This window comes from Rana temporaria (assembly GCF_905171775.1).
Source record: "Rana temporaria chromosome 5 unlocalized genomic scaffold, aRanTem1.1 chr5y, whole genome shotgun sequence".
Taxonomy (NCBI): Eukaryota; Metazoa; Chordata; class Amphibia; order Anura; family Ranidae; genus Rana; species Rana temporaria.
This window is the reverse complement of record NW_024404466.1, coordinates 245039-261307: the sequence shown is the minus strand read 5'-3', so window position 1 is coordinate 261307 and position 16269 is coordinate 245039. Positions and strand designations below refer to the sequence as shown.

The following is a 16269-nucleotide window of genomic DNA, read 5'->3' as shown; positions in this document are numbered from 1 at the left end:
GATATTGGAGGTGATTGATCGGGATGGGAGGAGATATTGGAAGTGATTGATCGGGATGGGAGGAGATATTGGAGGTGATTGATCGGGATGGGAGGAGATATTGGAAGTGATTGATCGGGATGGGAGGAGATATTGGAGGTGATTGATCGGGATGGGAGGAGATATTGGAGGTGATTGATCGGGTTGGGAGGAGATATTGGAGGTGATTGATCGGGAGGGGAGGAGATATTGGAGGTGATTGATCGGGATGGGAGGAGATATTGGAGGTGATTGATCGGGATGGGAGGAGATATTGGAGGTGATTGATCGGGATGGGAGGAGATATTGGAGGTGATTGATCGGGATGGGAGGAGATATTGGAGGTGATTGATCGGGTTGGGAGGAGATATTGGAGGTGATTGATCGGGATGGGAGGAGATATTGGAGGTGATTGATCGGGTTGGGAGGAGATATTGGAAGTGATTGATCGGGATGGGAGGAGATATTGGAAGTGATTGATCGGGATGGGAGGAGATATTGGAGGTGATTGATCGGGAGGGGAGGAGATATTGGAGGTGATCGGGATGGGAGGAGATATCGGAGGTGATTGATCGGGAGGGGAGGAGATATTGGAGGTGATTGATCGGGATGGGAGGAGATATTGGAGGTGATTGATCGGGATGGGAGGAGATATTGGAAGTGATTGATCGGATGGGAGGAGATATTGGAGGTGATCGGGATGGGAGGAGATATTGGAGGTGATCGGGTTGGGAGGAGATATCGGAGGTGATTGATCGGGAGGGGAGGAGATATTGGAGGTGATTGATCGGGATGGGAGGAGATATTGGAGGTGATTGATCGGGATGGGAGGAGATATCGGAGGTGATTGATCGGGATGGGAGGAGATATTGGAGGTGATTGATCGGGATGGGAGGAGATATTGGAAGTGATTGATCGGGATGGGAGGAGATATTGGAGGTGATTGATCGGGATGGGAGGAGATATCGGAGGTGATTGATCGGGATGGGAGGAGATATCGGAGGTGATTGATCGGGATGGGAGGAGATATTGGAAGTGATTGATCGGATGGGAGGAGATATTGGAGGTGATCGGGATGGGAGGAGATATCGGAGGTGATTGATCGGGAGGGGAGGAGATATTGGAGGTGATTGATCGGGATGGGAGGAGATATTGGAGGTGATTGATCGGGTTGGGAGGAGATATTGGAGGTGATTGATCGGGAGGGGAGGAGATATTGGAGGTGATTGATCGGGATGGGAGGAGATATTGGAGGTGATTGATCGGGATGGGAGGAGATATTGGAGGTGATTGATCGGGATGGGAGGAGATATTGGAGGTGATTGATCGGGATGGGAGGAGATATTGGAGGTGATTGATCGGGTTGGGAGGAGATATTGGAGGTGATTGATCGGGATGGGAGGAGATATTGGAGGTGATTGATCGGGTTGGGAGGAGATATTGGAAGTGATTGATCGGGATGGGAGGAGATATTGGAAGTGATTGATCGGGATGGGAGGAGATATTGGAGGTGATTGATCGGGAGGGGAGGAGATATTGGAGGTGATTGATCGGGATGGGAGGAGATATTGGAGGTGATTGATCGGGATGGGAGGAGATATTGGAGGTGATTGATCGGGATGGGAGGAGATATCGGAGGTGATTGATCGGGATGGGAGGAGATATCGGAGGTGATTGATCGGGATGGGAGGAGATATCGGAGGTGATTGATCGGGATGGGAGGAGATATTGGAGGTGATTGATCGGGATGGCAGGAGATATTGGAGGTGATTGATCGGATGGGAGGAGATATTGGAAGTGATTGATCGGGATGGGAGGAGATATCGGAGGTGATTGATCGGGATGGGAGGAGATATCGGAGGTGATTGATCGGGATGGGAGGAGATATTGGAGGTGATTGATCGGGATGGGAGGAGATATTGGAGGTGATTGATCGGGATGGGAGGAGATATCGGAGGTGATTGATCGGGATGGGAGGAGATATTGGAGGTGATTGATCGGGATGGCAGGAGATATTGGAGGTGATTGATCGGGATGGGAGGAGATATTGGAGGTGATTGATCGGGATGGGAGGAGATATTGGAGGTGATCGGGAGGGGAGGAGATATTGGATATGATTGATCGGGATGGGAGGAGATATTGGAGGTGATTGATCGGGTTGGGAGGAGATATTGGAGGTGATTGATCGGGATGGGAGGAGATATCGGAGGTGATTGATCGGGATGGGAGGAGATATTGGAGGTGATTGATCGGGATGGGAGGAGATATTGGAGGTGATTGATCGGGATGGGAGGAGATATTGGAGGTGATTGATCGGGATGGGAGGAGATATTGGAGGTGATTGATCGGGATGGGAGGAGATATTGGAGGTGATTGATCGGGATGGGAGGAGATATCGGAGGTGATTGATCGGGATGGGAGGAGATATTGGAGGTGATTGATCGGGATGGGAGGAGATATTGGAGGTGATTGATCGGGATGGGAGGAGATATTGGAGGTGATTGATCGGGATGGGAGGAGATATCGGAGGTGATTGATCGGGATGGGAGGAGATATTGGAGGTGATTGATCGGGATGGGAGGAGATATTGGAGGTGATTGATCGGGATGGGAGGAGATATTGGAAGTGATTGATCGGGATGGGAGGAGATATTGGAAGTGATTGATCGGGATGGGAGGAGATATTGGAGGTGATTGATCGGGATGGGAGGAGATATCGGAGGTGATTGATCGGGATGGGAGGAGATATTGATCGGGATGGGAGGAGATATTGGAAGTGATTGATCGGGATGGGAGGAGATATCGGAGGTGATTGATCGGGATGGGAGGAGATATTGGAAGTGATTGATCGGGATGGGAGGAGATATCGGAGGTGATTGATCGGGATGGGAGGAGATATCGGAGGTGATTGATCGGGATGGGAGGAGATATTGGAAGTGATTGATCGGGATGGGAGGAGATATTGGAGGTGATTGATCGGGATGGGAGGAGATATTGGAAGTGATTGATCGGGATGGGAGGAGATATTGGAAGTGATTGATCGGGATGGGAGGAGATATTGGAGGTGATTGATCGGGATGGGAGGAGATATCGGAGGTGATTGATCGGGATGGGAGGAGATATCGGAGGTGATTGATCGGGATGGGAGGAGATATTGGAAGTGATTGATCGGATGGGAGGAGATATTGGAGGTGATCGGGATGGGAGGAGATATCGGAGGTGATTGATCGGGAGGGGAGGAGATATTGGAGGTGATTGATCGGGATGGGAGGAGATATTGGAGGTGATTGATCGGGTTGGGAGGAGATATTGGAGGTGATTGATCGGGAGGGGAGGAGATATTGGAGGTGATTGATCGGGATGGGAGGAGATATTGGAGGTGATTGATCGGGATGGGAGGAGATATTGGAGGTGATTGATCGGGATGGGAGGAGATATTGGAGGTGATTGATCGGGATGGGAGGAGATATTGGAGGTGATTGATCGGGTTGGGAGGAGATATTGGAGGTGATTGATCGGGATGGGAGGAGATATTGGAGGTGATTGATCGGGTTGGGAGGAGATATTGGAAGTGATTGATCGGGATGGGAGGAGATATTGGAAGTGATTGATCGGGATGGGAGGAGATATTGGAGGTGATTGATCGGGAGGGGAGGAGATATTGGAGGTGATTGATCGGGATGGGAGGAGATATTGGAGGTGATTGATCGGGATGGGAGGAGATATTGGAGGTGATTGATCGGGATGGGAGGAGATATCGGAGGTGATTGATCGGGATGGGAGGAGATATCGGAGGTGATTGATCGGGATGGGAGGAGATATCGGAGGTGATTGATCGGGATGGGAGGAGATATTGGAGGTGATTGATCGGGATGGCAGGAGATATTGGAGGTGATTGATCGGATGGGAGGAGATATTGGAAGTGATTGATCGGGATGGGAGGAGATATCGGAGGTGATTGATCGGGATGGGAGGAGATATCGGAGGTGATTGATCGGGATGGGAGGAGATATTGGAGGTGATTGATCGGGATGGGAGGAGATATTGGAGGTGATTGATCGGGATGGGAGGAGATATCGGAGGTGATTGATCGGGATGGGAGGAGATATTGGAGGTGATTGATCGGGATGGCAGGAGATATTGGAGGTGATTGATCGGGATGGGAGGAGATATTGGAGGTGATTGATCGGGATGGGAGGAGATATTGGAGGTGATCGGGAGGGGAGGAGATATTGGATATGATTGATCGGGATGGGAGGAGATATTGGAGGTGATTGATCGGGTTGGGAGGAGATATTGGAGGTGATTGATCGGGATGGGAGGAGATATCGGAGGTGATTGATCGGGATGGGAGGAGATATTGGAGGTGATTGATCGGGATGGGAGGAGATATTGGAGGTGATTGATCGGGATGGGAGGAGATATTGGAGGTGATTGATCGGGATGGGAGGAGATATTGGAGGTGATTGATCGGGATGGGAGGAGATATTGGAGGTGATTGATCGGGATGGGAGGAGATATCGGAGGTGATTGATCGGGATGGGAGGAGATATTGGAGGTGATTGATCGGGATGGGAGGAGATATTGGAGGTGATTGATCGGGATGGGAGGAGATATTGGAGGTGATTGATCGGGATGGGAGGAGATATCGGAGGTGATTGATCGGGATGGGAGGAGATATTGGAGGTGATTGATCGGGATGGGAGGAGATATTGGAGGTGATTGATCGGGATGGGAGGAGATATTGGAAGTGATTGATCGGGATGGGAGGAGATATTGGAAGTGATTGATCGGGATGGGAGGAGATATTGGAGGTGATTGATCGGGATGGGAGGAGATATCGGAGGTGATTGATCGGGATGGGAGGAGATATTGATCGGGATGGGAGGAGATATTGGAAGTGATTGATCGGGATGGGAGGAGATATCGGAGGTGATTGATCGGGATGGGAGGAGATATTGGAAGTGATTGATCGGGATGGGAGGAGATATCGGAGGTGATTGATCGGGATGGGAGGAGATATCGGAGGTGATTGATCGGGATGGGAGGAGATATTGGAAGTGATTGATCGGGATGGGAGGAGATATTGGAGGTGATTGATCGGGATGGGAGGAGATATTGGAAGTGATTGATCGGGATGGGAGGAGATATTGGAAGTGATTGATCGGGATGGGAGGAGATATTGGAGGTGATTGATCGGGATGGGAGGAGATATTGGAGGTGATTGATCGGGATGGGAGGAGATATTGGAAGTGATTGATCGGGATGGGAGGAGATATTGGAAGTGATTGATCGGGATGGGAGGAGATATTGGAGGTGATCGGGATGGGAGGAGATATTGGAGGTGATTGATCGGGATGGGAGGAGATATTGGAGGTGATTGATCGGGAGGGGAGGAGATATTGGAGGTGATTGATCGGGATGGGAGGAGATATTGGAGGTGATTGATCGGGATGGGAGGAGATATTGGAGGTGATTGATCGGGATGGGAGGAGATATTGGAGGTGATTGATCGGGATGGGAGGAGATATTGGAGGTGATTGATCGGGATGGGAGGAGATATTGGAGGTGATTGATCGGATGGGAGGAGATATTGGAAGTGATTGATCGGGATGGGAGGAGATATTGGAGGTGATTGATGGGGATGGGAGGAGATATTGGAGGTGATTGATCGGGATGGGAGGAGATATTGGAGGTGATTGATCGGGTTGGGAGGAGATATTGGAGGTGATTGATCGGGATGGGAGGAGATATCGGAGGTGATTGATCGGGATGGGAGGAGATATTGGAGGTGATTGATCGGGATGGGAGGAGATATCGGAGGTGATTGATCGGGATGGGAGGAGATATCGGAGGTGATTGATCGGGATGGGAGGAGATATTGGAGGTGATTGATCGGGATGGGAGGAGATATTGGAGGTGATTGATCGGGATGGGAGGAGATATTGGAGGTGATTGATCGGGATGGGAGGAGATATTGGAGGTGATTGATCGGGATGGGAGGAGATATTGGAGGTGATTGATCGGGATGGGAGGAGATATTGGAGGTGATTGATCGGGATGGGAGGAGATATTGGAGGTGATTGATCGGGATGGGAGGAGATATTGGAGGTGATTGATCGGGATGGGAGGAGATATTGGAGGTGATTGATCGGGATGGGAGGAGATATCGGAGGTGATTGATCGGGATGGGAGGAGATATTGGAGGTGATTGATCGGGATGGCAGGAGATATTGGAGGTGATTGATCGGGATGGGAGGAGATATTGGAGGTGATTGATCGGGATGGGAGGAGATATCGGAGGTGATTGATCGGGATGGGAGGAGATATTGGAGGTGATTGATCGGATGGGAGGAGATATTGGAAGTGATTGATCGGGATGGGAGGAGATATTGGAGGTGATTGATGGGGATGGGAGGAGATATTGGAGGTGATTGATCGGGATGGGAGGAGATATTGGAGGTGATTGATCGGGTTGGGAGGAGATATTGGAGGTGATTGATCGGGATGGGAGGAGATATCGGAGGTGATTGATCGGGATGGGAGGAGATATTGGAGGTGATTGATCGGGATGGGAGGAGATATTGGAGGTGATTGATCGGGATGGGAGGAGATATTGGAGGTGATCGGGAGGGGAGGAGATATTGGATATGATTGATCGGGATGGGAGGAGATATTGGAGGTGATTGATCGGGTTGGGAGGAGATATTGGAGGTGATTGATCGGGATGGGAGGAGATATCGGAGGTGATTGATCGGGATGGGAGGAGATATTGGAGGTGATTGATCGGGATGGGAGGAGATATTGGAGGTGATTGATCGGGATGGGAGGAGATATTGGAGGTGATTGATCGGGATGGGAGGAGATATTGGAGGTGATTGATCGGGATGGGAGGAGATATTGGAGGTGATTGATCGGGATGGGAGGAGATATCGGAGGTGATTGATCGGGATGGGAGGAGATATTGGAGGTGATTGATCGGGATGGGAGGAGATATTGGAGGTGATTGATCGGGATGGGAGGAGATATTGGAGGTGATTGATCGGGATGGGAGGAGATATCGGAGGTGATTGATCGGGATGGGAGGAGATATTGGAGGTGATTGATCGGGATGGGAGGAGATATTGGAGGTGATTGATCGGGATGGGAGGAGATATTGGAAGTGATTGATCGGGATGGGAGGAGATATTGGAAGTGATTGATCGGGATGGGAGGAGATATTGGAGGTGATTGATCGGGATGGGAGGAGATATCGGAGGTGATTGATCGGGATGGGAGGAGATATTGGAAGTGATTGATCGGGATGGGAGGAGATATCGGAGGTGATTGATCGGGATGGGAGGAGATATTGATCGGGATGGGAGGAGATATTGGAAGTGATTGATCGGGATGGGAGGAGATATCGGAGGTGATTGATCGGGATGGGAGGAGATATTGGAAGTGATTGATCGGGATGGGAGGAGATATCGGAGGTGATTGATCGGGATGGGAGGAGATATCGGAGGTGATTGATCGGGATGGGAGGAGATATTGGAAGTGATTGATCGGGATGGGAGGAGATATTGGAGGTGATTGATCGGGATGGGAGGAGATATTGGAAGTGATTGATCGGGATGGGAGGAGATATTGGAAGTGATTGATCGGGATGGGAGGAGATATTGGAGGTGATTGATCGGGATGGGAGGAGATATTGGAGGTGATTGATCGGGATGGGAGGAGATATTGGAAGTGATTGATCGGGATGGGAGGAGATATTGGAAGTGATTGATCGGGATGGGAGGAGATATTGGAGGTGATTGATCGGGATGGGAGGAGATATCGGAGGTGATTGATCGGGATGGGAGGAGATATCGGAGGTGATTGATCGGGATGGGAGGAGATATTGGAAGTGATTGATCGGGATGGGAGGAGATATCGGAGGTGATTGATCGGGATGGGAGGAGATATTGATCGGGATGGGAGGAGATATTGGAAGTGATTGATCGGGATGGGAGGAGATATCGGAGGTGATTGATCGGGATGGGAGGAGATATTGGAAGTGATTGATCGGGATGGGAGGAGATATCGGAGGTGATTGATCGGGATGGGAGGAGATATCGGAGGTGATTGATCGGGATGGGAGGAGATATTGGAAGTGATTGATCGGGATGGGAGGAGATATTGGAGGTGATTGATCGGGATGGGAGGAGATATTGGAAGTGATTGATCGGGATGGGAGGAGATATTGGAAGTGATTGATCGGGATGGGAGGAGATATTGGAGGTGATTGATCGGGATGTGAGGAGATATTGGAGGTGATTGATCGGGATGGGAGGAGATATTGGAAGTGATTGATCGGGATGGGAGGAGATATTGGAAGTGATTGATCGGGATGGGAGGAGATATTGGAGGTGATTGATCGGGATGGGAGGAGATATCGGAGGTGATTGATCGGGATGGGAGGAGATATCGGAGGTGATTGATCGGGATGGGAGGAGATATTGGAAGTGATTGATCGGGATGGGAGGAGATATCGGAGGTGATTGATCGGGATGGGAGGAGATATTGATCGGGATGGGAGGAGATATTGGAAGTGATTGATCGGGATGGGAGGAGATATCGGAGGTGATTGATCGGGATGGGAGGAGATATCGGAGGTGATTGATCGGGATGGGAGGAGATATTGGAGGTGATTGATCGGGATGGGAGGAGATATTGGAGGTGATTGATCGGGATGGGAGGAGATATTGGAGGTGATTGATCGGGATGGGAGGAGATATTGGAGGTGATTGATCGGGATGGGAGGAGATATTGGAGGTGATTGATCGGGATGGGAGGAGATATTGGAGGTGATTGATCGGGATGGGAGGAGATATTGGAGGTGATTGATCGGGATGGGAGGAGATATTGGATGTGATTGGTCGGGATAGGAGGAGATATTGGAGGTGATTGATCGGGATGGGAGGAGATATTGGAGGTGATTGATGGGGATGGGAGGAGATATCGGAGGTGATTGATCGGGATGGGAGGAGATATCGGAGGTGATTGATCGGGATGGGAGGAGATATCGGAGGTGATTGATCGGGATGGGAGGAGATATCGGAGGTGATTGATCGGGATGGGAGGAGATATCGGAGGTGATTGATCGGGATGGGAGGAGATATCGGAGGTGATTGATCGGGATGGGAGGAGATATCGGAGGTGATTGATCGGGATGGGAGGAGATATCGGAGGTGATTGATCGGGATGGGAGGAGATATCGGAGGTGATTGATCGGGATGGGAGGAGATATCGGAGGTGATTGATCGGGATGGGAGGAGATATCGGAGGTGATTGATCGGGATGGGAGGAGATATCGGAGGTGATTGATCGGGATGGGAGGAGATATCGGAGGTGATTGATCGGGATGGGAGGAGATATCGGAGGTGATTGATCGGGATGGGAGGAGATATCGGAGGTGATTGATCGGGATGGGAGGAGATATCGGAGGTGATTGATCGGGATGGGAGGAGATATCGGAGGTGATTGATCGGGATGGGAGGAGATATTGGAGGTGATTGATCGGGATGGGAGGAGATATTGGAGGTGATTGATCGGGATGGGAGGAGATATTGGAGGATATTGATCGGGATGGGAGGAGATATTGGAAGTGATTGATCGGGATGGGAGGAGATATCGGAGGTGATTGATCGGGATGGGAGGAGATATTGGAGGTGATTGATCGGGATGGGAGGAGATATTGGAGGTGATTGATCGGGATGGGAGGAGATATTGGAGGTGATTGATCGGGATGGGAGGAGATATTGGAGGTGATTGATCGGGATGGGAGGAGATATTAGAGGTGACTGATGGGGATGGGAGGAGATATTGGAGGTGATTGATCGGGAGGGGAGGAGATATTGGAGGTGATTGATCGGGAGGGGAGGAGATATTGGATGGGATAGGAGGAGATATTGGAGGTGATTGATCGGGATGGGAGGAGATATCGGAGGTGATTGATCGGGATGGGAGGAGATATCGGAGGTGATTGATCGGGATGGGAGGAGATATCGGAGGTGATCGGGATGGGAGGAGATATCGGAGGTGATTGATCGGGATGGGAGGAGATATCGGAGGTGATTGATCGGGATGGGAGGAGATATCGGAGGTGATTGATCGGGATGGGAGGAGATATCGGAGGTGATTGATCGGGATGGGAGGAGATATCGGAGGTGATTGATGGGGATGGGAGGAGATATCGGAGGTGATTGATCGGGATGGGAGGAGATATTGGAGGTGATTGATCGGGATGGGAGGAGATATTGGAGGTGATTGATCGGGATGGGAGGAGATATTGGAGGATATTGATCGGGATGGGAGGAGATATTGGAAGTGATTGATCGGGATGGGAGGAGATATCGGAGGTGATTGATCGGGATGGGAGGAGATATTGGAGGTGATTGATCGGGATGGGAGGAGATATTGGAGGTGATTGATCGGGATGGGAGGAGATATTGGAGGTGATTGATCGGGATGGGAGGAGATATTGGAGGTGATTGATCGGGATGGGAGGAGATATTAGAGGTGACTGATGGGGATGGGAGGAGATATTGGAGGTGATTGATCGGGAGGGGAGGAGATATTGGAGGTGATTGATCGGGAGGGGAGGAGATATTGGATGGGATAGGAGGAGATATTGGAGGTGATTGATCGGGATGGGAGGAGATATCGGAGGTGATTGATCGGGATGGGAGGAGATATCGGAGGTGATTGATCGGGATGGGAGGAGATATCGGAGGTGATCGGGATGGGAGGAGATATCGGAGGTGATTGATCGGGATGGGAGGAGATATCGGAGGTGATTGATCGGGATGGGAGGAGATATCGGAGGTGATTGATCGGGATGGGAGGAGATATCGGAGGTGATTGATCGGGATGGGAGGAGATATCGGAGGTGATTGATCGGGATGGGAGGAGATATCGGAGGTGATTGATCGGGATGGGAGGAGATATTGATCTGATGGAGGATTGTTTTCTTACACTGATGAACTTTCAGAGAAATTTCTTTAGAGATTTTTATGAATAGATTCTTTTTTTCGGCACTTCACTGATTTTATAGATTTTTTTTAAAATATTATTTTATCATATTTACTATGCTTTCCCCTCCAGCATGGAGCGCCCCTCACATACACCCCCATAGTCCTCCAGCATGGAGCGCCCCTCACATACACCCCCATAGTCCTCCAGCGTGGAGCGCCCCTCACATACACCCCCATAGTCCTCCAGCATGGAGCGCCCCTCACATACACCCCCATAGTCCTCCAGCGTGGAACGCCCCTCACATACACCCCCATAGTCCTCCAGCATGGAGCGCCCCTCACATACACCCCCATAGTCCTCCAGCGTGGAGCGCCCCTCACATACACCCCCATAGTCCTCCAGCATGGAGCGCCCCTCACATACACCCCCATAGTCCTCCAGCGTGGAGCGCCCCTCACATACACCCCCATAGTCCTCCAGCATGGAGCGCCCCTCACATACACCCCCATAGTCCTCCAGGATGGAGCGCCCCTCACATACACCCCCATAGTCCTCCAGCATGGAGAGCCCCTCACATACACCCCCATAGTCCTCCAGGGTGGAGCGCCCCTCACATACACCCCCATAGTCCTCCAGGATGGAGCGCCCCTCACATACACCCCCATAGTCCTCCAGGGTGGAGCGCCCCTCACATACACCCCCATAGTCCTCCAGGGTGGAGCGCCCCTCACATACACCCCCATAGTCCTCCAGGGTGGAGCGCCCCTCACATACACCCCCATAGTCCTCCAGGGTGGAGCGCCCCTCACATACACCCCCATAGTCCTCCAGGGTGGAGCGCCCCTCACATACACCCCCATAGTCCTCCAGGGTGGAGCGCCCCTCACATACACCCCCATAGTCCTCCAGGGTGGAGCGCCCCTCACATACACCCCCATAGTCCTCCAGCGTGGAGCGCCCCTCACATACACCCCCATAGTCCTCCAGCGTGGAGCGCCCCTCACATACACCCCCATAGTCCTCCAGGATGGAGCGCCCCTCACATACACCCCCATAGTCCTCCATCATGGAGAGCCCCTCACATACACCCCCATAGTCCTCCAGGGTGGAGCGCCCCTCACATACACCCCCATAGTCCTCCAGGGTGGAGCGCCCCTCACATACACCCCCATAGTCCTCCAGGGTGGCGCGCCCCTCACATACACCCCCATAGTCCTCCAGGGTGGAGCGCCCCTCACATACACCCCCATAGTCCTCCAGGGTGGAGCGCCCCTCACATACACCCCCATAGTCCTCCAGGGTGGAGCGCCCCTCACATACACCCCCATAGTCCTCCAGGGTGGAGCGCCCCTCACATACACCCCCATAGTCCTCCAGGGTGGAGCGCCCCTCACATACACCCCCATAGTCCTCCAGGGTGGCGCGCCCCTCACATACACCCCCATAGTCCTCCAGGGTGGAGCGCCCCTCACATACACCCCCATAGTCCTCCAGGGTGGAGCGTCCCTCACATACACCCCCATAGTCCAGGGTGGAGCGCCCCCCATATTCCTGGGCTGGTGGGCAGTTTTGGGGTGAGGGGTCCAGGATTTGCAATGACTCTCCCCTCCATCTCTCCTAGGTGCGCCCTCCAGAGGCTCCTCCCCCATGCTCACACTCCAGGTTCCGGGATCCGCAGAGGAGGAATTGTGGGAACGTTGAGAAATTGCTGCTTCAATCACAGTAAGTGACTCCTCCCCTGCAGGATCTACAGTCCACATTGCTGGCTCCCCGCCCCACCTCCACGCTCCCCGCCCCACCTCCACGCCCCCTTCCTTCCTCCGACAAGCCGCTACATGTCACCAGCCCACCTCTACGTTCCCTGCCCCTCCTCCACACACCTCTACGCTCCCCGCCCTCTACTATGACCTATCCCCTCTCCCAGGTCCCTAGACTTCTCCCAATCCAGAATCTGGAAGTGTGATTGCAGGCTGTCTCCAGTAGGGGGCATCTGTACAGCGGAAGGGGATCACAGACTTTCTATTCCTCCAGTCACAGGACAGTCTTCTCCTCGGGGAGGGGCATAGAGGAGCGCCCGATACGGACTATGAGGGGGAGTGGTTTTTGAGCGGTTGGCGGGAGGGGCAGTGGATGGGGCGGTTGGCGGGAGGGGCAGTGGATGGGTCGGTTGGCGGGAGGGACAGTGGATGGGGCGGTTGGCGGGAGGGGCAGTGGATGGGGCGGTTGTGGGAGGGGCAGTGGATGGGGCGCTTGTGGGAGGGGCAGTGGATGGGGCGCTTGTGGGAGGGGCAGTGGTTGGGGCGGTTGTGGGAGGGGCAGTGGATGGGGTGGTTGGTGGTTCAGAGCAGTGGATGGGGCGGTTGTGGAAGGGGCAGTGGATGGGGCGGTTGTGGGAGGGGCAGTGGATGGGGCGGTTGTGGGAGGGGCAGTGGATGGGGCGGTTGTGGGAGGGGCATTTGGTGGGACGGGCAATGGATGGGGCGGTTGTGGGAGAGGCAGTGGATGGGGTGGTTGTGGGAGGGGCAGTGGATGGGGCGGTTGTGGGAGGGGCAGTGGATGGGGCGGTTGTGGGAGGGGCAGTGGATGGGGTGGTTGTGGGAGGGGCAGTGGATGGGGCGGTTGTGGGAGGGGCAGTGGATGGGGCGGTTGTGGGAGGGGCAGTGGATGGGGCGGTTGTGGATGGGGCAGTTGTGGGAGGGGCGGTGGATGGGGCAGTTGTGGGAGGGGCAGTGGATGGGGCGGTTGGCGGCAGGGGCAGTGGATGGGGCGGTTGGCGGCAGGGGCAGTGGATGGGGCGGTTGGTGGAAAGGGCAGTGGATGGGCTGGTTGGTGGGAAGGGCAGTGGATGGGGCGCTTGTGGGAGGGGCAGTGGATGGGGCGCTTGTGGGAGAGGCAGTGGATGGGGTGGTTGTGGGAGGGGCAGTGGATGGGGTGGTTGGTGGTTCAGGGCAGTGGATGGGGCGGTTGTGGTTCAGGGCAGTGGATGGGGCGGTTGTGGTTCAGGGCAGTGGATGGGGCGGTTGTGGGAGGGGCAGTGGATGGGGCGGTTGTGGGAGGGGCAGTGGATGGGGCGGTTGTGGGAGGGGCATTTGGTGGGACGGGCAGAGGATGGGGCGGTTGTGGGAGGGGCAGTGGATGGGGCGGTTGTGGGAGGGGCATTTGGTGGGACGGGCAGTGGATGGGGTGGTTGTGGGAGGGGCAGTTGATGGGGTGGTTGTGGGAGGGGCAGTGGATGGGGTGGTTGGTGGGAGGGGCAGTTGGTGGGAGGGGCAGTGGATGGGGCGGTTAGTGGATGGGGTGGTTGGTGGGAGGGGCAGTGGATGGGTGGTTGGTGGGAGGGGCAGTGGATGGGGTGGTTGGTGGGAGGGGCAGTGGATGGGGCGGTTGTGGGAGGGGCAGTGGATGAGGCGGTTGTGGGAGGGGCAGTTGGTGGGACGGGCGGTTGTGGGAGGAGCAGTGGATGGGGCGGTTGTGGGAGGGGCAGTTGGTGGGAGGGGCAGTGGATGGGGCGGTTGTGGGAGGGGCAGTTGGTGGGAGGGGCAGTGGATGGGGCGGTTGTGGGAGGGGCAGTGGATGGGGCGGTTGTGGGAGGGGCAGTGGATGGGGTGGTTGGTGGGAGGGGCAGTGGATGGGGCGGTTGTGGGAGGGGCAGTTGGTGGGAGGGGCAGTGGATGGGGCGGTTGTGGGAGGGGCAGTGGATGGGGCGGTTGTGGGAGGGGCAGTGGATGGGGTGGTTGGTGGGAGGGGCAGTGGATGGGGTGGTTGGTGGGAGGGGCAGTGGATGGGGTGGTTGGTGGGAGGGGCAGTGGATGGGGCGGTTGTGGGAGGGGCAGTTGGTGGGACGGGCAGTGGATGGGGCGGTTGTGGGAGGGGCATTTGGTGGGACGGGCAGTGGATGGGGTGGTTGGTGGGAGGGGCAGTGGATGGGGTGGTTGGTGAGAGGGGCAGTGGATGGGGCGGTTGTGGGAGGGGCAGTTGGTGGGACGGGCAGTGGATGGGGCGGTTGTGGGAGGGGCATTTGGTGGCACGGGCAGTGGATGGGGTGGTTGTGGGAGGGGCAGTTGATGGGGTGGTTGTGGGAGGGGCAGTTGATGGGGTGGTTGTGGGAGGGGCAGTTGATGGGGTGGTTGTGGGAGGGGCAGTTGATGGGGTGGTTGTGGGAGGGGCAGTGGATGGGGTGGTTGGTGGGAGGGGCAGTGGATGGGGTGGTTGGTGGGAGGGGCAGTGGATGGGGCGGTTGTGGGAGGGGCAGTTGGTGGGACGGGCAGTGGATGGGGCGGTTGTGGGAGGGGCATTTGGTGGGACGGGCAGTGGATGGGGTGGTTGGTGGGAGGGGCAGTGGATGGGGTGGTTGGTGAGAGGGGCAGTGGATGGGGCGGTTGTGGGAGGGGCAGTTGGTGGGACGGGCAGTGGATGGGGCGGTTGTGGGAGGGGCATTTGGTGGCACGGGCAGTGGATGGGGTGGTTGTGGGAGGGGCAGTTGATGGGGTGGTTGTGGGAGGGGCAGTGGATGGGGCGGTTGGTGGGAGGGGCAGTGGATGGGGTGGTTGGTGGGATGGGCAGTGGATGGGGCAGTTGTGGGAGGGGCAGTGGATGGGGCGGTTGTGGGAGGGGCAGTGGATGGGGCGGTTGGTGGGAGGGGCAGTGGATGGGGCGGTTGTGGGAGGGGCAGTGGATGGGGCGGTTGTGGGAGGGGCAGTGGATGGGGCAGTGTAGAGGCGGGGTATCTGGTGCTCTCTAACAGGAAGGGTCACATCTGGTTTTGCTTGTTTTCCAGGAGATCACAGCTGGCTGTTGGGGGAGGAGGTGGATTTGTTGCCCTTCCTGTTGCTGCCATTGGCTGGTGGAGAAGAATATACAGAGGAGGAGATGGAAAGTAAGACAACCATAGAGAGGGTGTTGTGATGGGGGAGGCCATTGGGGGGTAAATGTTAGAATTGGTGTGGGTGTTAGTGATGGGGGTGGGGGTGGGTGATGGCAGATGTTGGGATTGTAGAGGCTGTTGGTGGGGGTGGATGATGGTTCTGGGGGAGGGGGTGGCGCTGATGGACTGGTTGAGGCTCTCAGTGTTGGGATAGTGGAGACTCTTGGTTTTGGATATTGGGATGGTGGAGGTTGTTGATGGTGGATGTGTTTAGATGATAAGGTATTTGGGGGGGGGGGTTGGATGATGGAAGGGTGTTGGGATTGTGGGAGCTGTTGATGGGGGGGGTGATGAGCTGGTTGAGGCTCCCAGTGTTGGGATGGTGGAAAC

General features: G+C 54.6%; 1 protein-coding gene across 1 annotated transcript in view; it reads left to right on the top strand.

The window, feature by feature from the left end:
• The window catches only part of HGH1 (HGH1 homolog), a 37902-nt gene that overhangs the window by 14348 nt on the left and 7285 nt on the right, over positions 1-16269 (top strand). Inside the window, exons 2-3 of the mRNA XM_040334345.1 lie at positions 12637-12737; positions 15793-15891. Coding sequence (XP_040190279.1) covers positions 12637-12737; positions 15793-15891 — 200 coding nt within the window. The remainder of the gene's footprint in view (positions 1-12636; positions 12738-15792; positions 15892-16269) is intronic.